The following is a 21,795-nucleotide window of genomic DNA, read 5'->3' as shown; positions in this document are numbered from 1 at the left end:
GATATAAATGGCCGAGGAGTTCCGAATGTCCAGACTGTCAGTCGTAGACTGGTACCCTTCGTTACTTTTTGATAAAAATATTTTTGTAGAAAGGAGAATAAGGTACCAGTCTAGTCAGTCGGGATATTCTAGCCCAACGTCCCATTCTGCACTACACTTGTGAAAAATGAATATTTTACCACATAAAAGGTATATTTATACATTTTATAATTATTCATGAGTGAAACATGTTAATTGTTATTATCTTTCGAATATGTATACGTTTTTGGTAAATATATATGTGATTTTCTACTTATTTCTTGCGACCATTATTCGGACCACTACAATTCGGATGAACATATTTTATTTGTGAAAAACAAAAATCAATTATATAGATTCTATAAAGCAGAATACAGGCCTGGGTGGTAGGTTTTTATATTAATTTTATGATTAAAATAAAACAACTATATCTAACCATATGCAGTATTATTATTCCATAATGGACTAGTCCATTATTAACCACGCCCCCCCCCCCTTGAAGTCCAGGGGTATATTGGAGAAAGCAGGGGAAATGGGCCATGTTTTTACCTTCCAGATGACCTGCAGTGCCTAATGAATGCAGTGGATTTGTTTTTGCACCAAAAATAGCGTGGAATGGGCCTTATCTAGAATGTCTCGGGGGGGGGGGGGAATGCAGGCATTTGTCAGGGATTTTACCAGCAGTTTGTCTTCGCAGGGCGGGGATTTTACCTGAGATTGGCTGGACCAAAGTCAAAGTCCCGGCTATTGCCCGAATCTGGTGGGGGGGGCATGATTACAATTGACTGGTGCATAATAGATGCCATATTTCTGAGAGGCTTCATAGGGATTTTGGGCTGAATTCCATGCAATGTTGATATCATATCAGACCAGGGGATTTGTTTTCAATGAAACTGAGCACAATATCAACATTTTTAATATAAGACTAAAAAAAAAAAAGAAATCTGAATTAGTATTTACTTACATTTATTTATTTATTTATTGCTCTTACATACATAAATGATAAGAAAAGATTACCTAGATTATAAAATCATCATGTCAATTCATAGCATTAATTTATTTAACAAATTCACTTAAGTCAATTATTATTGCCCTGAGCAAGATTATAATCTTTTGACTATTAATTTTATCATTTATAAAATAATTCCAGCAACACACTCTAATTGATTACACCAATTTTTGGACTTAGTCAGCATGGTCTTTGATGGAACAAAAAACTACAGATTGTGTGGTCATTAAATTATACACTCATAATAAACCAACATGTACCATTTCATTTCAGCTGGCATGTACGCACAAAGAAGAATATTGAGCGTGTACGAAGAGATGAGGCAAAAGCAGCAGATGAGGAGAAAGAAAGGCAAAGAAAGATAGCTCTTGCTGTGCGTTCAGTCTCAAGTTGTTCATCTTCTTCTACTGCAAATATATTTAGATCCTTCGGAATAAATTGATTATCTTAATTCATTACAGTAAAATAAAGTTACATTTCAGTCTATAAATCAACTTGAATAGCAGTGATTTTAATATTATAGGCTGTTAAAAGGCTTGACAGAGCTTAATATAATATTGTTGAATTCATATGTCAAGTGCAAACTTTTGATGTTATCTGATGATAATCTTATAATTCATTAGGAACAAGAGGCTAGAACAGACTTGCTACGAAAAAGGGCCAGAGACAAAGATGGAACAGCCATTGAAGACTCAGCCAACAAAAGACGAAGAATTGAAGAAAGTAAGTAGTATAAACAGTTCTACAACTTGGACAGCTTCTGAAACAAACACTGTATGCACAATTGTCTAAAAGGTTGATTGCACTTTATTTGGAAAAATATATAATATAAATGCAAAGTTATTTAATTCTCTTCATTGCATATATGTATTTTGATTGGACATTTCACATTTGAAAGAAAAAAATTCAGAAACCATTTTGAATGGAATAGATCATATAATTCTTTTGAAAAATTTCAGTGAGCTGCAAGATTAAAAGAAATGTTTGAGCATTTCCTCTTATTCCTTTAATAGTAATGAATACTATAAATTAAGAATTTTCTAACAAACAATTGTGCAAAAAAGTTTGTTCTGTTACGTTGAATCTTTGACTGTCATATTGTAGCTCCTGGCAACAGCAGTCTTGCAGAACCATCTGGTGACCGTCTTGTAGCCCCTGGCAGTAGCAGTATCGCAGAAACATCCAGAGACCTCTACACCGCCACAGGGCACATCAATTTCTTCAAGGAACTTGAGGCAGGGGTAGGAACCATTTCAAGTTGTTTGGGAACTTTTTAGAGATATGGTTGTGTGGTAAACACAGTGGTTAGGGCTTTTACTTCTCACCAAGGGAACCCGGGTTCAATTCCTGTTCTGGGTGCATGTGAGCTTGGATGGTGATCACGAAGCCAGACAAGTGGGTTTTTATCTTGGTTCTCCAGTTTCCCTCACAACACAAGACCAAACATTTGCCCAACATCATGCCAATGAGAGTGACTTAGTATCACCTAATGTCATGTTAACAATTGTTGTAAAATAGGTCAAGGTTAACTATGAAATGAATCGGAAATACTCTTAAAAAATGCAATACACATTTATCAGACTTTAGTTTTTTTCTCTTTTCCATATTCAGATGTTGCAAATGGAAAAAATGGACACTTAAAGCCCTTATCATCTTGTATTGACATGTTCCAGGAGGAGAAACAAGGGACCAATAAGGATCATGAGGCGGAGAAAGCTGCGGAGAAAGAGAAGTGGGAGAAGGATATAGGCCTGCTTACATACCTCGGCCAGAGTGCTGTTGAGACACAAGGTTAGGATTTAGTTATGATTTCAAACTTTGTATTGCCAACTAGTGTTATTTTATGATCATGGGCTGGTATTGGTAAAATTGTTTTTAAAAGAGAAATTGGTTAGTCCTCCAGGTATTATTATTTCATATCGGAACTGTGTCTTAAACTCTTTTCAAAACTTCTCTTGTCTTAAAGGTAAACCTACTCATAGTTATCCAAGAGAGGAGAGAAATAGTACATTATAATGGTTTTTAGTTTGTAGTAAAGGGATCACATTGTTGCCTGTCATTGTAACAAAAGATATGCATATAATATAGGATATTACTGGTTTAATGCATGAACAATATTTCTTTGATCTCTACTATCAATATCATCCAACATTTGACAATTTGACTCAATCTTATTGTAAAGAAGATCTTCATGGTGATGTTTTTCAGGTACCAAATTAATAATAAACCAGGTGTTATCTATATTTATAATAAAGTTGATTCTTTAATTTTACCTTTAAATTCTGGTTTTTCAGAGAAAACACCCTGGTACCTTGCAAAAAGAAAAGAATTGACTAAAGAGGAGAAATTGTAAGTTGTAAGAATTCATTACAGTTTCTTTTGCAAATGAAATGTTCACACTGGCATTGGTATTGCACTGACAAACTTTATGCTTAATTTGTTTACTTTAGAAGCATGCTATGTCTTGTAACTGAGAGAAGTCTGAGATACTATCAATATTTTGAATAAATAATGGGTGTTTAAGAATGCTTCTTAGCACAACTATGTTACTTCCATCTTAAATGGCATGTGTTGATAAATTCACAACTTGTACATGTAATTTGGGCCTACTGGCTAGCTGATCATTGGATTAGATGGCCTTTGGTTTGATCCTCACGGAAGATCAATACTGGTCTAATAAATACTGGTTATATTATATAAATACTGGTTATATTACAGGAATGCTAAATGGTTTTTAATCCTAATGACATACTAGTATACTGGTTATGATATTGTCAAATAAAAACTCTTGTAAAGCTTTTGTATTTTCTTCATCAGATGGTGGGATGAAAAAACCTTGTACCATTACCTTAAATAAATCAGCATACCATTTAAGTTCTATTCCATGTGAATAAATGTATGTGCTTTGTTTCCAGTGATGTAAAGGACCGTAAGTTAAAGGAGAGCCATGATCCACTGAGACAGATGTCCTCGTACCTGCACACCAAACACAAGCACACGGACAGACACAAAGTGAGGGGACATAGTCCAGGTTTTAGGGGACAATGTATATTGGACAATATGACTTTGATTCATAGTGCATACATAGAGTGGTACTTTTTTGCCATGATACTGCAGAGAAAGTCATGAAGTAGATGGTAGATGTTAATAAGATATAAATAGCAGCAATTCCCTAATTTTTTTACTGTTTTTAGTGTTTTTTATGTCCCTGAAGTGAGGTATATACAGTACCGGTAGTTGCACTGTTTATCTTTCTGTCAGTTCATTTGTTAACATCCTGTTTCATCTATAACTTTGACTGTTAATCAGGTTTGAATCAAACATCACTGAATGTGGAGTAGCAAGGGAATGTGCCATAGAATTGGGGCTCTCACCTCAAAAGTCAAGGTCACACTATGTGATTAATGAAGACTGATAGTGATTTCAAAGTAATAATTTGTTTCTCAGCTGTAACGTTGTCACTTTTAATCAGATTTTGATCAAACTCGGCTACATGCCATTTTAGTTTTCATCTCAAGGGTCATTCATGGTTGTCACATATACTACATAGTAACCTTCATGTTTCTGCTTGAAGGCTGTCACACTTGTTACTTTCCCTATTCTGCAGAAGGTATTTGACATTATCTTCCATTGAACGACATTATAGATCTACATGTATGCATGAAGTGCCATAAGTTTAAGAATGTGTCAGAAGTAAAGTCACATGAGTTTCTATCTTATACACATTCAGTGCATGTGAATGAACCAGCATTAGCATAGCAACAATGTTAGATTTAATTACGTTGAAATTTACCATGCTTTACTGCATTCATCTCGAAGTATTCATTATTGAATTTTAAACTTTAGACATGTGTTCCCAACTTTCCAACTTACTTAATCAATAAGTAAGATAACTCTATTTTGTGTATGATGCAAAGAATGGGCCTTTATTATTGAACTTTGAAATTCTGGTTAATGTTTTGCATGTTAAGCACATATAGGTTAATATCTCAGCAGCTACTTGTTGTTGTTTTTGAGACTATAAGCAATGGTTCTCAAACATCCAACCTACTTGAATAACTAGGTTAGATAACTCTATTTTGCATTAAATGTTAATTATGGCCCTTTATTATTCAACTTACATATTCTGGTTAAGTTTTTGCATGTTACCACATTTATGTCAATATCTCAGCAAATACATCAGGTATTGCATTGAAACTTCAGCCATGTGTTCCAAACTAACCATACTGCTTGATTAATCAAGTCAGATATTTTCATCTTGCATTTAATGCAAATTATTGCCCTTTATTATTGGACTTACAAATTCAGGTTAAGGTTAATGCATGTAAAACAAACAGGTTGATATATCAGCTACTACAAGATGTATTGCATTGAGATTTTACGCAAAGGTATTTAAGTATCTAACCTACATGTACTTGAATAACCAAGTTAGATAAGTCTTTTTTGCATATAAGGCTAATTATTGCCCTTTATTATTTAACTTAGATATTATGGCTCAAGTTATGCATGTAACCCCATTTGGGTCAATGTCTCAGCAGATACATCATGAATTTAATGAAACTTTATACTACTAGGGCTCCCAACCATCCATTTTTTTCAAAAATCAATTTTGATATCTCTTACATATAATATAAATTTTGCCCCTTTATTATTCGACTTAGTATTTTTGGTACAGATTTTGCTTGAAAGCACATATAAGTCAATAACTCAGCAACTACTTGATGTATTGCATTGAAACTTTATACAATCAAGTACAATAACTCTATCCTGTTTATAATGTAAATGTTGCCCCTTTATTATTTCACTTAGAAATTCTGGTTACGGTTTTGCATGTAATTTAATTTGACATTGATCCATGCATGTTTCACAAAAACTTTGCAATCCTTAAACTTAGAAGTAGCGGAATGGTCGAGGGCACTGTCTCTGTGACAGCTCTTGTTATTAAGTAAAATCAAGATTAAGTTAAAAATGAAATAAGCTTCTTAAAGCTGCACTCTCACAGATATAACATTATTACACCTTTTTTTTTTGTCATGGAAAGAGCAAATCTTTGCATAAATTTCTGCAAACCAATGATTCAAGATTGCTGACAAAATATCAGATTGTAGATTTTCATATTTCCGTTCAAAAATTAATGTTTAATGGCTTAAACCCTTACTAATGGTTTAAGAAAATTGCTTAAAACATCATTTTTTGAACTTAAATATAAAAATATGCGAGCTTATTTTTGTCAGCAGTCTTACATAAATGGTTTCCACGGATTTTCGCAAAAACTGTCTCGTTCCAAGATAAACAATAAAAAGGTTGTCAAAACGTTCAATCTGTGAGATTGCAGCTTTAAGCTTGTTAACGAAATTGTGGCCAGGGCTTATATTTTCATATAAATTGAATAAACTTCATTTTCAAGGAATTTGCTTATGATCCAAATATTATGTCTTGTTTTTAAGGACAGTTCACACACGAAAAAGCATAAAAAGAAGAAAAACAAGGACAAAGAAAAACATAGAAAGAGTTCATCATCCAGTAAAACCATCGAACAGCTGCGTGCAGAGAGGTTAAAACGTGAGCAGATGGAGAGACAGAAGGTCAGAGATATGTTCTCTGGTCAGGGGTCAAAGGTCAAGGACATTGAAGAGCCAATCAGTGAGAGGGACAGGGGATATAACTCTCAGTTTAACCCAGAATTTGTGAGAAAACCAAAACGTAAAAGACCTCATGAGTTCACTGATAGATATTAATTTAAACATTTGATCTGCACATAATTGTTCATGTATTTATAATGTTGGCTTAAACTGTTGAACTTTGTAGATTGTTCTTAGCTTGCCGTTTTTTCGGAGTGAAATGAGTTGTGATAACCTTCGTGTGGTCAGGTTTAACCTTGGGCACAACTCAAAAATGTTCAAGTTATTCTGTTGAAACTGTAGTATGTATGTTGCATGAGACTATATGCACACATGTAGCAAGGCCAAACAACTCTGACTGAAATAAGTGTTGTATTGTGTCCCCTTTTTTACTGAAAAATAACAGAGGAGCGTTGGCATCCGCTTGCAGTGCTCTTGTTTACATATAAGGTACCTATAGATTTTATAATTTTCATCTGTTTTATTTCTAAATAAGTGTCTTTTTTGTTGTATAAAACAAAATAAAATACAGAAATACCCTCCTGCCTTTGTCATTAATGAAGCAAACTTCTCCTTTCTGTCAAAAAAAATATTCTTATGTTTTCCCTGTTTTTGTTTCAGTCAACAGTGCCCGTTTTAGGCAGCATGATGATCACTCTTGGAAGGTGTTTTCCGCTTTAGATTGTGCTCTCATTCCTAAGGTCAAGGTCATGTGTGCCTAATTCGTAGAAACACTTATTTCATATTCTACTTATTTGTACATTTATTTCAAAGCAACACTTCATGTCTCAGATTAAGTTGTGCTCTTATAATACATAATTGGAGGTCAAATTTGCATAAAATAGATTGCACCTGACTTCTAGCTTGTTACTAATTTTGAGTCGGACCCATTCAAACAAATGTCACTGGTTTGAAATCCCTCTAGTGCGTCCTTCCACTTATTTTATACACCGCTATTTCTTCACTCCGCTTGAACGTAGTGCCCCGTATACCGAGATGGTTGACGTCTAAAGTTATCGTTTTCATACGTTCGCGCATCGGATTTTGGTACTGTGTGTTAAAGTCCATAACAGTTGCCGTTTTTACAATAGGCGGTGGTTTTTCGGGTTTCGCTGCATGTGTGTAGCTGAATTTCCCGCGCCGTTCTCTAGAAGCAGACGACGCCTCACCGCGGTCTGTCAGAGTGACGGTCATCTTCCGGCCGGCGACGTGTTGCGGAGGCGTCTGCGGTTTTATGAGATTGTGCTGTTCTTTCTGAAATTGTATATACGGCGACATTTTTGCGCTCTTGGCTCGAAAGATGGGCGACGGGGCAGTGCTTCCTACTATCAAGTTTCCCGGCACGGTGCTGGGCGTGGAGGTGGACGGACGGTTGGCGGCATTTCCCTTCTCTTGTGTCCATTTCGCGTCTTGAATTAAAGTTCCTGGTTTTATAAATTCCGCACTCCCCAAGCGGAGCGGGCGGGCTCCACGGCGGACAGTGGACAGAGGAAACAGGCTTTCAGTGGAGCTGCGCGTGGTATAGCGTTTCACCTTGGTGTCATCCATTTCAAACTGGATACAATTTGTGGGTGGTGTGGTGAGATTAAGGTATTGGTTAATCTGAATGACGTCCATCTTGTCGCTCTTTTGGAGGCAGGGCACGGTGTACTCGCGCACGGGCGCCAGATTGAGTGCCTTGCCCCGCTCGCGCATGGACACAAGGCGGCTGTCGATGCTGCTGGCCTCCAGACTCTCCTCGTCCACGTTCGGCCATTCCCGGCTGCTCTCGGTGCTCGACGCCGATCTGCAGTAAGACAAAATCACAGATCTAAAGCAAGTTACTGGTACAAGTGATATGGATATTCTTTGTTATATGTTTAGTTTATCGGTCAATCAAATGGATCATGTCATATTGCAGGAAATATTGAGATCGAAGGTTAATATTGAAAAGATCCATTGATCAGATTGTCTGGTCTTCTCTGGATCTCATTATTAACTCGTTATAGAGCCTAGTTCTTCTGGAGCAGCGTATACAAATGGTTTCAAATTTTCCAGCGTGAAACTACCATAGTTTTCAATTAATGGCACATGTTAACGTATTGATGATACTGCTGGACCGGAAGCCAGCAGGAAGTTGGCATGTTTCCGGCGCGGTCTGTACCAGTTGTACCCACTCCCAATGGTACCAGGGAGACCTACCCGACTCGCCGCTCTCGTAGCTGACTCTGTATATGGCTGTAGATGGGACTGTTGATGGCCCTGCAAATACATGAACGAGATTCTGAGTGTGTGATTGTTTCAATGAAGTCGACATGAACGTGACAGCTTTTATCTGTATGTCTACTTTATTCATGAAATACGCCAATAACATATACAACAAATCGCCTTTTTGCGGCATACAATCAAAGAATCCTTAGCCTAGGTTTTATTATGTTCGTACAATTTTCCATGTTTCCATCCTTAAAAAAACATGTAATGTCTTGTAAACGTTACGTCCCGCAGTCTAAGTAAGGAACGCTGGGTACGTTAGGGACGTTGGTGGCAGATTATACGAAAGTCAATTATTTTGTTCAATAATGGTAAATTTTTAGGTTCGTTATGAGGTTTCTTTTTGAATATGGTATTAACGGCGCAATTTTGACAGCATGAATGGATCAGTAAGCGCGGGTCAACAAAAATGACGTTTTTCATTTACCGAATATAATACAATACTTTAAAACATTCATTTCATATATTGAATTACACTTTTACGAACCTTTATTGGATACACCATTCAAGCTTGCGGTCCTAAGATCCTAAATTGGAATTGCTCATTGTAGAAAAAGTCATTTCAGTGAGACCATGCTGTGGTTATAGTTCCTTATACATATTTATGTCCACAATTTCTTTGACATACAAAACATTGCCGTACACAAAGATGCTTTACTTATATAAGTATTACTAAGGTCATGTTTGGTTTTCTATTTTATAAAAAATCTGGAATAATCCGTCAATATTCCTTTCATAGCACTGCGTCTTTTAAAATGCACGGGAGAAAGGATAACCGAAAATGTATCACTCGGTCGGGCCCGACTTCTATAAGTCTGTAGTTTGATCGTCATAACGCAGCAAAAATACTTCCCTCCATTCTAGTATTGACTTCGTATTTTAAAATGCAAGTTTTCTGATGCGCAATGAAATGTATAACACCTTAGTATTTTACCTACTTGAGACATACCTCAAGTGTCATAGAGGTTAAACGGCATTCACATTTAACATAACTACAAAATACTCGAAAAAGACTTCCCAATTGCTCAATTAATAATTTTGTAATGTTTCAAATCAAACTGATTTTGTAACTGAGTATAGTCAAATTAACCCGCTGACCCATTTGCCATCCCAAAACACCCAATAAATACATGAATGAAAAATAAATTGATATATTTAAATATAATAATAAAATAGAAACTAATGTGAAACATTCAATTGAAACAATAAACGAGTTTCTGAAATGGGTCGTACCTGATGTTTGACCTCATCTTGCTGACGTACGGGTCTGTGTCTATTGTCTTCTCGCCGTATTGGGAGTAGGCGGGCGGGCGTCCCACGTTGCCCACCGTGTGGTAGAACCGGTACCGCTCAATGTACTTCACCAGGTCCTTGTAGTGGTGGAAAATCACAGGGTCCTTCCCGAGCGTCTGTGTTAGCCGGTTAAACGCGACGTCTGACGAGCCGTGCTTCATCGAGGAACGTTTCCTTCGGTTACATTTTGTCTTCGTTAATCGGGGAGGGAGTTCCCATCCTGAGAGCACATCTTCTGTTGTGTTGGTGGCAGAACAAAAACACTGATTTACGGGGTCTCTATCATTTATTTCTAATAAGTCATTTGATTTATTTTCAACTGTTGGTTTTTGGAATGAACACGGTAATTGTTCACCGGCAGTAAAAAATCGGAATGACATAGTTGTTGCAAACATCGGGGAATTACCGACACCCCGACTGTTAATACTGAAACAGGAAACTGGCCGAGTATCTTCCGGGGGTGGGGTCATGATCGGCATGTTGACGTCCTCTAATCTTTGCCCCGCTATGATCGGCATCAGCTCAAGTAAATCATACTGCAAAATTTGTTTAGGTTCTGCATTATTTTCACTATCGTTTGAACGGTGTTGGTTGTGGTGATGATGTCCGTTGCTATGGTGATGATGTGAGGAATGTTTATGTTGGTCATGATGATGGCTATGGTGGTGTTTATGGTGGTTATGGCTGTGGTTATTGTCCCCATGACGGTCATTGTGGTGATGGTGATGACCCGAGTGGTGCTTATTGTCGTTGTCATTGTGATCGGATTGTTTCACCGTTTGTGGAGACGCTTTGCTTTTGCTTGAGGTTGATGACTTTGGTCGGTTGTGATTTGGGTTGGTGTGGTCATGTGTCTTATAGAATATTCCTGGTATATGTCTGTTGAAAATGCCAGTGTCACTTTTATCTTTCACTAGAATTCCATCCTGTTCTTGTTCAATTGCTGCTCTAGGTACAATTTCCTTGTTATCCTCAGCGAAGCTCTGGTCGCTGTCACTGAAGCCGTCCACGTGGCGCTCTTCTGTGAGGTCCATGGACGCACGGAGATTCTGAATATGTCCGAGTATATCCGCGTGTGACGCGGCGGATGACAGTGACGCCATATCCTTGTCCGGCATATGGGACTGTCTTATAGCAACGTCCAGCTATTACCAAAACTCAATAGATGCGGATGCCAATATTCCTAAAACACAAGTATTCATAAACTTCACCGCAAAGAATTTTCTTAAATACCACAATTATTAAAGTGACTAACTAAGAATGAAACGTGTTTGTAGTTACCAATATTTCTTTCGTCTGAATAATGAAAATCAGTCGTTCCATGTCAATTAAGTTCAAAGACGCCTGAAACACTATCTGTTGTTTTCTCATTTTCATAACAGTTTATGGTTTGTTGCATGGTACGATTTACACACCCACTATCTTATGTTAATTAAGAAGATCTTTTTGTTCATAAGCAGACGACATATCGAATTTCAAATTCACTTTCTCAGATCCAGTTATTTGAACGAAATGTCGCATTTCGAATGCCTGTCACGGACACGACACTACGAAATGATTGAGATTAATGAAAATTTGATACTTAATAGACTGCAATTAAACTCATTGTAACACTATTATTCCGTACCGTCATAATCAAAGTATGCAAAACTTAATGTCTGTGTTACAACTAAAATGACTTAATGAGTTCGGCTTTGTGAAGTGCTAATACAATCAATTCTGCGATATGAATTGCAAATAAGATTCAATATTCATTACATAATTATAAAATAAAAACACTGTGCATGTATATACACGATGCATGGTCAGTTAGGATGTAGATAACGCCTGTTCATTCGAGTGGATTGTTTCGTCATGGAATTGCGATAAAGTCCCTTTTTTTGCACCGAGCCACATTTCATTAGCAAATTGATTGGCTTTAATACAGTGCAGGTTTCTTATTATAAAGGTTTAAAAATAAGGCAACAGTGTCAACAAAGTTCACCAAAGTAAACAACGTTTTCTTAATAAACTTCGAATCACATAGCAATTAGGCAGACCTGGTACAATTTTGATACATAATATTGCCTGTTATTAATTTTTGGTCCACATGTGTGAAAACGTTTCGATTTTAATTGAACTTTCTTCATTTGAAACCCAATTAGCAAGCAGCTTTGCTTAATACGGTAAATATTTTTCTACGACTTTTAATTTCTAAACTTCTGTGGCATAGAGGTGACATAGTACCCCATTTCATTAGGCCAAGTTTCTTATTTAATCTTGATTTTTTCGTAATTATCATAACAAATATTTTCTTTAAACTCCTAAAACTCTTTAAATATAAACATAATACAAATAATACACAAACGAAAATAGTGAACTTATCTTAATCTTATTATAAGGGACTTAACATGATTAGAAAAAATGGGGCCGACTTGTAAAATGCAGTGCATGCTGTTTTGACAATTTTGGATCACATTTTTTTTTTACAGTTTCCAGATATGTATCTCCTGTAGAATCATTGGAATACTTGTACAGTCAAGCAAAAACCATAGGAGAAAGTCATAAAGGGAATACAGTACTGATTTTCTTTTGCGAAATGGCTCGCACAAATGCAAGAACTCATGACACTTTTTGTAACCTTTGTTTGAGAAAACAAGCAGCAGCAGCAGCAACAACAACAACAACAACAACAACAACAACACGCAAACATATCACATTTTGTTTTGTAACGTTCTAAATACTTCCGGGGATTCCATTGACGGAAACATGGGCGTACACACTCAAGTTCATTACTATTTGGTGTTGTTGTTGTTGTTTTTTAAATAAAGCAACACAAGTATATCATTACCTTGATGAATAAGCAACTTGATCACGTAAATCCAGTCTACTAGCTTGCTAGACTTCTGTTCAAGAACATATCATCTTGTCAATGAGCAAATAAAGTATTTTCAAATAAAAAAGTTGCGTTACACGAAGTTCTTTTCATCTATCTAAGTATCACTGTCAGTCGCTGAGTTCGATTAAATGCTCGTTTAATTCCAACATAACTGTTCTTGCGTTCTTTTTTATGAGTGAAGTTTATATCGATCTAGGGAGTATGCTGTGAAAAATATACAGACTATTCCCCTCTCTGATATGAAAAGTGAAATCAGCTATACTTAATATTTCAGCAGAATTACTCTTATTCCGATATTCCGATTCACATTGGTTTTAAATCTATACAAACACTCCACAATCATCAGAAGCCTAAAATGAACGACGTTTTTATTTTGAAAGACAGGATAAACTATAAGACAATGTTTGAGTAAGATTATATGGTTGGCTTTAATGGCGCGTACATAAACACTGCTCAAGTGGCTGAATATTGCCGAACGCTCTTAATTTTCAAGCCACATTTTGCTTTATATGGACAAATGAATACTGCACAGTTTTAGAGATAAAGATTTAAAGTGAAGCCAAGCAGTATACTAGTATTCACATCATGTAACAGCTGCAGACCCTTGTCCAATAGTTCTATGCCTGTGTCAGTTACTTACTGGGACACGTGAACATGCATTCACAGATCGTATGTAATGAAGAAAGACACACTATCAATACGTGAGAATGTAGATCGACTGAAATCATTGTGCGACCTTCCGACCGTCTGGCAAGTTTTGCACACCCCATGAATTAAACTTTAGTTTTTCACAGACCCTCAAAAACTTACAGATCTGTACTGAATATTTAGTTGTGCTAGTTCCGTTCATATTTCAAGTATGTAAATTTTATGTCAAACGGAGTGTACGAAATTCTATTAAACAGAAACGCAGGTTACACTTCACTTTACAGAGTGACATCACACCTATACGGCGTTTCTGTCAGTGATTTATCTCCCCATTTCACGTAGATGTTGTACGTGCCAGGTAGGGTAACTGTGAAAGCCGCCTCGTACAGGTTGTCGCCCGTGTACATAACGCTTGTCTCCCTTACCGCACCCCCGCTGGATCCCGCGACGACCACAGATAGGGAACCATCAGTGGGGTTGTCAACCCATACCTGTGAACAGTTTTATACAATTATGTTGTTTAATAATTTTTCACATGCTGAAACATCGCGTCACGTGTAATAAAATACAAGGAAATGAATTAACTTTTGATCAATGAACGTAATCTCGCTTTCAAAAACTGGTCCTGTTGCTTATCAAATTCCTCGTCTCAACTACCAAATAAAGGACTCATTATCCCTTTTCCGCGATGTTTTTCAAAAGTTCTTTATTGTTTCTTGGAATGTGGTGGTTATTTCTTAATTTCTTAATGCAATGGACATAATTTTGTCTTAAACACAGATAAATAACTTTGAATGACACACTGTTGTAATATAGTTTTTTAAGACAAAACCTAGTGCAAATTTAGTGCAAACTAAAGTGGAGCTCTGCTAGTGCAGTAAAATTACCTTTTTACGAATAAATGCTATTTTCAAGCCCAAAAAGGGTAGGGGAAATCGTCCGAATTTGAGTCCGTCTTATTATTTTTGCTTACTTTTTCAGTTTGATATTTCTTTTTTTTTTCTATTAAGGTACTTTTGTACTCACAATAACAATAATAACGTTCTCCGGAATTATATTTTTCGGAAGAAATGGTATTCATAATAAATGACCACAATTCGCGAGATGAGAATTTGCTGGTAACAATGGATAAAAATATCCTCATTCAGAAAAAAGCCCGAGAAAGGAAACTATTGAAAATCATTGGAGGTATAAAAATGTATACTTTTTATCTTTTCGCCGAGTTCATTCAAAGAATTTGCCTCACCTGAAACGAGTTGCTGTGATTGACAGTTCCGAACCTTAGCCCCGCACCGGCAAGCCTGATAGTCATAGGCATACTGGTGCCCGTATCTAGGATAAAGGTGTCTCCAAGGCTCAAAACGCTGTCGTCAAGAACAGTGCGGCCAATGCTCGCGAATATGTCAATTTTTTTTGTCTGCTCCGGGTCAATTTGGATGTTTTGTAAATCATACCTGACATCAAGGTCTATGTTGGAATGGTCAGATGCATTCTGTGCACCCTGGTACCGAGACATGTTGCGCTGTTGCTCGTCATCACCGTAAGACGTTGACTCTGTGTCGTTTTGGGACTCCGATTCATTTCCGGTGAGTGCATTGACCCTGGAGTTGTCATCACTGCACGAAATAAGCTCTTGTTCGTTGTTCCAGTGGGTGAACTTTGACTCTTGTAGGGAGCTGTAATCCGAAGCCTCCTCTTCCGTGGGACACAGCCTCTGGAACGCATCCAAGTGCGACAGAAGGTCCTTCCTGTGTGGTTTAGATACACCGAACCCTGCATAGTTACTGTCCATACTGTCAGTTGTAGACTTGTGCCGCAGCCCTGGTCTGATGAACGACCTTTTCGGCACAGTTGGTGAATCTTTTTGAACGTCGGTTTTCTCCATGGCACTATTCCATCCAAACATGTCTTCTGTGGAGGACATGAAGCTAAAACTAGGGATTGCGTTTTTGGTTGGCGATAAGAAGATCTCCCGGAAGTGTTGTCTCTGCTGCTCGATGTCAGATGACGAGTCCGTCACACGAGAAACGCTGTGATGGAACGTGTAGGTCCGGCGCTTCATCCGTTTCCGCCGCTCATGAAGTTCCGAGTCGGAGAAACTAAATGAGTCCTCACGGTTGATCCGCCGATGTCGCCGTCTCATCTGGCGGGCTGGAAGTTTCCCTAGGGAGTCCTGGCCTAAAACGAAATGTCTTTTAACTTTTGATATTTCCAAAATGATACCCATTATCAGATTATTGTTGAACCAAGTATTCTCATTATAGATATATTACCTGATTAAATTGAACGAAGCCTGTGCGAATCGTTATAATCTTATCATGCATGCACACAATATTTAAACTCTTTAAATCCAAACAATTCCGACTGGTTACCTCTGATCAGTTCATCATCTGCCTCGTTTCCTAGTTCCCCTCGTTCTACAGAGATGCTCTGGCTACTTCCGCTGTTCACCAAGCTCGGTTCAAAGGGATACTTGGGACCCTTGTATGACTGTCTGTACAACCTCGTGTGTCCGCTCGCTGGGGGAAGAAGTGGTAATAAAAAAACTAAAAATTATGTCAGAGCTGAATTCTCTGTCGACATATCAAACTTAACATTCAAATTATCCGATATTTGTTTAATTAATCTCATGTTATAAAATTGTAATGTTGATGAAAAAATAAGAACGTTTGTATAAGAATTTATACATAACAGTACCCGTTCTAAGCGACGGTAAGCTGAGTCTTCCACGCCGACTGAAGGGTGCAGTATTATCATCAAACCCGCTGTCAATGGTCTCGACGGTCGCCTGTCGGGGTGGCGTCCTCAAGGTGTGCATCAGCTGTCTGTTTTTCTCAAACCAGGCGTTCACATTATCAAGGCTACCAGGGCTGTCATGCCACGAAGCTATCTGTAAACCTTTACGCTCGTCGCGTGTGGAACTGTGTGCGGTTGTAGTATTTTCCAGGCGAACGTTTTCGGAAACATCGGAGACGTTCATTATACGTATGGACTTATGTTTCGAAGAACTGTTGTCACTCCCAACTTTGTCATCTAATGATTTTGTACGGCCGATGTCTGTATTTGAACTGAAGGTTAGCCTCTGTAGGAGGATATAAACCTTTTCTATCATGTCCCAGCCAGTGGCACTGGTGATCTCCGCGGCCGACACTTGAGTCATTTTGTCCACTTTGGCTTTAGGAATGACCACTGACGGGGAGTGCTCGTAATTCGCCTTGAAAAAAGTCGGGTCACTGGCGCCACTGTCCAGACTTATCGTCCGTTTTTCTACAGAGTCTGTCTTGTCGCTGGAAGACTCACCGCTGCTCTTTGTAACGAGGAACTGTCTCGTCAAGCCGGCAGCACGAAGAATCGCAGATGGAGTAGGCGGAACCACGTCGTAAGACAGCCCTCGTCGACCGCATCCAGTGTCGATTGGTCTCACATCTTCCCGTACATTATCAGAAAGTTCATTGTTGTTGTCTATAGCTTGTTGATGGAAGTTTAATACATTTTTTTTGACATTTCCAAAATTGTTGCCAATCGAAGAACCGGACGAACTGTCGGCACTTCTAACAGCAAGGGAGCAAGCGCTACCCACCGAGCTGGTTACTGGGAACTCGAGCTTGCCCACTTCCGACTTCATAGTCTCTAGGCGTTGGATGAGGCAGTGTAGGGTCTCGTCTGTGACGGCGTCCCTATGCCAGTACTTATGCATTAGCGGCATGGACTGGCTGGCACGCAGTTTCGTCTTTCCTTGTCCCAAGAACAGGGATCTATCCATTGTCAACGGCTGTTCAACCGATACATTAACAATTATTACTAATTTGCGTGTCTATGTTTATAAGTTAACAGAGGCCAGGACCCCGTTTCAGTAAACCAATTTTAGGCGTAAACTGCGTTTTAATGAAATTATCGAAAGCATTTATTCTTTTGATTCTTCCCGTAACTTTACGGGTGTATCTTACGACTATGTTATCTTTTTGTAACGGTCCCCTAACCTTAAACTCATTGCTGCTCATGAACATTTTAAGGCGTTGAAGTTACTTAAGCAGCGCAAAAATGTATACATGTGTTCTTTGCGAACCTAGCTACAATTAAAAAAAACTTTGAAGCTGGTGATTTGCCTGTTTTAAGCAAAAAAGAACATTGATTTACATCTTCTTCCGTGCTGATGGAGAACGTGCGGGAGAACGCGTCATCGCTTATGTCCATGCCTTTGCTTCTGTGATCACTTGAATAGGCCGCCCGCGTTCCGGCACGGTATGAGCCTAAAGTAATAAATGCCTCGTCACATAGTTACGAATGATCATATAAATGTATCAATACTAGTACATCGGTTAAGACTTGCGTAAGTTATATAAATGCATTCTACTTTTTTAAGATAAAAACATGCTTCTACATTCGCCCTGCCACACGACATGCAGTTGGTAACTGAGTTGCAGGTGGTGGAAGTTAGTACGTACCATCCGATGAAGCCTCAGAGTCAGAATCCATGTACGTACACAGGTTCCGCCGGATGTAGAGTGGGCCGTCCGACTTTGTGCGCCGAGCAGGCGATTTGTACGGGTGGATCGAGGTCGTCCTGGTAAAAATAACAGTGTATGAGTATTTGTGGTATCACACTGACAGGAAAGCCAATAAATATTTTCATAACTTGTAAGCTGCGTACACTTTTCGAACTATCTTCTACGAAAACAAAATATCATTGCCTGTGGAGAGGTGTCCGCTTAAGAATTGTCTTGGGGCTTCTAAGGTGAGATTCAACATCCGGCCGTTGTCCATCATTGTGTCTGTCCACTGGCATGCTTCTCAGTGCATGGTTTTGCTCTGGATTATAGGCTGTACACGCATCCTTCTCGAGTTGATTGTGTTCATTTATTTCCTTGCACCTATGCGGCGACCTGCGCGGAGAACCACGAGACTGTTTCTCATCCTTGGACGTGACCGGAAATTCACTGTCCTTGGAGCCCCGCTCTTCCGGGACGGTACCCAACAGAGCGTGTCGGGCCACCGAGAAGGAATCATGGACGACTTTGTCGTCGTTAGCATATCTGACTTGCCTGAAATAAGTAATTGAGGGAACGGGACTAACATGAATATTAAAGAGTAATTTGGTAACCAGAATACACTGAAACATATTTTTGAAGACACATTTCAAAGATAAACTTTGATAAAGTAATAAATACATGGCGTCTATGATACCTGCTGTCGTCATCTGAATTGTCATTGATGGACGACTGCCGCGAGAGAGACGGTGAAATGGCCTCCTCGATCACAATGTCCACGCCGTTCCGCGTGATGATCCGACGTAATACTCGCCGCCGCGTCACCGTCAATTGACGTCCCTGCTCATACACATTTTCAATATCGTAGAAAACAAATAAAACAGACAACCACTACGATTTGTACTAATTTGTATTTCTAGATTTTATAATACATGTACTATTTTATAATTTTCTTCTTTACGTTTTTCAGGATGTCACCCATATGTCAGCTACGGTTGTATACTTGTACACCAAAATATTCTTTATAACCTAAACTATATTTATTAAGAACAAAACGTTGCACGTTATATGTTTAATTGCTGCCGTCAGTTTCATTAATGATTTTTGATATTAGTTTAGGTGTAACAAAACATCGTCACAGAATTAGAATAATAGTGTAACTGAAAGTTTGGCATAAATGAAAATTAGTACCAATTCTTCTCTGCAACATTTTGTAACGTGTGTGCCGTATATTTATGCGATATTTTATATACTTATGTACACAAACTGCTGATTCTCTCGTTTTAATACCTTATCTCAAATTGAATGTACCTTGCTGTAAGCCTTTGTTTTTGAGATGGTGGACGGTGAGAGAGAGCGGGCGGAAGTGCCGATGTCGTCCACGCTGTCAAGAGCGTCTACGAAGTCGCCGCTGGTGCTGGAGAACGAGAGAGAGTCGTAGATAACGCGCTTTTCCTTGGCGCCCTTAAGCTGCCGTACCGACACCGCCGATGCCTTATATACCTGCTTGTGTGAATGAAAAGCCAACATCTGTTGAATTAGTATCGACTCACAACCCATTGGACACCTTCTACGATATGTATTGACTAAAAACAACAGTTGCTATTCAAACGAAGGTGTTTGCATAAACAATTAACCCACCTTTGCCCTGAAGGGGCTGCATTCCACGTGGTGGTTCTGCCATTTGATGGCGACTGTGTGCATGCCTGCGCGTTTGGGAACATAAGTGACGTAGAACGTGCCCTCATCCCCGCACTGCACGTCCAGGAAGAGCTGATCCCCTGCCACCGCATCCACCGCATACCGCGACGACACTTTCTTCCGAATAAACGTGTTCCCTTAAATGTAATCAGGGTCAGGTGATATAATACACTAATCGTATGGGGTTTTTTTGCATTATATTAATGATACACGTCAATATTGTGACTTCTCGTAACGTTGAGTTTAAAAATCTAATGTCAGTAGACAGTACTGTACATTGTGACTATCATATCAAATAAAAAGTTAGAAAAGCCGCAATGCGACGAAACCAGGTTTTAAATATGGGCAGTCAGAAATAATAGCCTTAAGTAATTGGGCGGCAACCATTTTTCTTTTTTTAGTTACAGTGACCTCGACCCAAGCCCGCTCAAACGCAACCAAAAGCTAGTTCACATAAGCTACAAACACACAAACTTTCACCACTATCCATCAATTCTTACTGAAGTTGTTGGAGGACTGAAAACTTTTTTTGATAACAGTGACCTTAACTTTATCCCCACTGCCCTCAAAGGCAATCCCAAATTAGCTCTTCACATAAGCTACCTACACCCAAAGATTCATCTCTATCCATGAATTCTAACTAAATTTGTTGGGCGGAAAACATTTTTTTCTATTTGAGTAAACTTGACCTCGACCACCCCCTCAAAAGCAATCCAATGCTAACTCTTCACATAAAATACGCACAAATTTTCATTATTGTCCATCAATGCTAGCCTAAGCTATTTGGCAGAAATCATTTTCTATAAGAACAGTGACCTTAACGACACCCTCAAAGGCAATCCCAAGTTAGCACTTCAAATAAGCTACCTACATACTAAAATTCATCACTATCCATCAATTCTTAATAAAGTTATTGGGTGGAAACCATTTTTCTATTTTTATTAACAGTGACCTTGACCTTGACTCCTACCCACTCAAAAGCAATCACAAGCTAGCTCTTAACATAAGCTACCTACATACCAACTTTCATCACTATCCATCAATTCTCACTTAAGTAATTGGGCGGAAACCTTTTATTATATTTTAAGTAACAGTGACCTTGACCCCGATACACCTAAAAACAATCTAAGCTAGCTCTTCACATAAGCTATCTACACACCAACTTTCATAACTGTCCATCAATTTCGACTTAAGTCAATTGGCGGTAACCCCTTTCTATTTTTAGTAATAGTAACATTGACCTTGATCCAACTCCCTTCAAAAGCAACCCTAAGCTAGCTCTTCACATAAGCTACCTACACACCAACTTTTATCACTATCCATCATTTCCATCAATGCTAGCTTAGGTTTTTCGGCGGAAACAAATGTTTGACGCGCGACCGCCCGCCCACCTAACGACATCCCCATTCTAATAACCTGGTTTTCGTTGAAAAGCTGGTTAATAAAGCATTCCACACCTACCCGCACAGTCCTCGAGGTAGCGGATGTTTTCCGACTGCGGGATGTCGTAGTCAAAACTCTTGTCCAGCAGCGCCTTGGCCTGATGGAGGGAGACGATGCGCTCCCCGCAGTACTCGTGGTTAGGTCCCCTCACCTCCACCAGAAGGTTAAACACACCGATCGTGTCCGACACCAGCACCGTGAACTTACACTTCTTATCCACGATTCCGCTCTTTAAACCCAAACCTGAAACAGGTAAAAACGCTCATAATATAATAGCGAAAGGAAGTTGACAAGCATTCAAAACGCTCCGGTTCTTCAATACCTCCAAAAAAGTAAATATTGAAAATAAGTTTATTCTGAAACGACATGCGAATTATCACAGAATGTCTCTTGATCAATCTAGACAATATTCCTATCATGGTTAAGACAGTTATTGTTTTCTGCTAG

The 21,795-nt window shown here is 38.6% G+C and overlaps 2 protein-coding genes across 3 annotated transcripts; one reads left to right on the top strand and one right to left on the bottom strand.

The window, feature by feature from the left end:
* The first annotated feature begins 12 nt into the window (after positions 1-12).
* Positions 13-7,187, top strand: LOC128231444 (leukocyte receptor cluster member 1 homolog). Its single transcript, XM_052944275.1, has 9 exons — positions 13-30; positions 130-189; positions 1,301-1,400; positions 1,651-1,750; positions 2,132-2,268; positions 2,701-2,818; positions 3,322-3,376; positions 3,943-4,039; positions 6,475-7,187. The coding sequence occupies exons 2-9, from the start codon at positions 167-169 to the stop codon at positions 6,763-6,765; spliced, it is 921 nt and encodes a 306-aa protein (XP_052800235.1). The 5' UTR covers positions 13-30; positions 130-166; the 3' UTR covers positions 6,766-7,187.
* Positions 7,182-13,282, bottom strand: LOC128231442 (uncharacterized). Of its 2 annotated transcripts, none has more exons than XM_052944273.1 (4): positions 13,022-13,282; positions 10,132-11,374; positions 8,830-8,889; positions 7,182-8,434 (listed from the first exon to the last, which is right to left on the bottom strand). In XM_052944273.1, exons 2-4 carry the CDS (start codon positions 11,307-11,309, stop codon positions 7,570-7,572), a joined length of 2,103 nt encoding a protein of 700 aa, XP_052800233.1. In that variant the 5' UTR covers positions 11,310-11,374; positions 13,022-13,282; the 3' UTR covers positions 7,182-7,569. The 2 variants fall into 2 exon arrangements, with proteins under 2 accessions (XP_052800233.1, XP_052800232.1); XM_052944272.1 differs by lacking the exon at positions 13,022-13,282 and adding an exon at positions 11,473-11,505 and having other exon boundaries at positions 10,132-11,396.
* Between the last annotated feature and the right edge of the window lie 8,513 nt (positions 13,283-21,795).

The sequence above is a fragment of the Mya arenaria genome, chromosome 4 (genome assembly GCF_026914265.1).
Source record: "Mya arenaria isolate MELC-2E11 chromosome 4, ASM2691426v1".
NCBI classification, from domain to species: Eukaryota; Metazoa; Mollusca; class Bivalvia; order Myida; family Myidae; genus Mya; species Mya arenaria.
The sequence above is the reverse complement of the archived record's forward strand: the minus strand, read 5'-3'. Positions and strand labels throughout refer to the sequence as shown.

Excerpts from the sequence above, each read along its gene's own strand:
- LOC128231444 (XM_052944275.1), top strand. The coding sequence starts at position 167 with ATGAATATTTTACCACATAAAAG. Across the intron at positions 2,819-3,321 it reads GAGTGCTGTTGAGACACAAG|AGAAAACACCCTGGTACCTT; the intron begins GTTAGGATTTAG and ends CTGGTTTTTCAG. Across the intron at positions 3,377-3,942 it reads TTGACTAAAGAGGAGAAATT|TGATGTAAAGGACCGTAAGT; the intron begins GTAAGTTGTAAG and ends CTTTGTTTCCAG.
- LOC128231442 (XM_052944273.1), bottom strand. The coding sequence starts at position 11,309 with ATGCCGGACAAGGATATGGCGTCACTGTCATCCGCCGCGTCACACGCG. Across the intron at positions 8,890-10,131 it reads AAGATGAGGTCAAACATCAG|GGCCATCAACAGTCCCATCT; the intron begins GTACGACCCATT and ends ATGTATTTGCAG. Across the intron at positions 8,435-8,829 it reads CTACGAGAGCGGCGAGTCGG|ATCGGCGTCGAGCACCGAGA; the intron begins GTAGGTCTCCCT and ends GTCTTACTGCAG.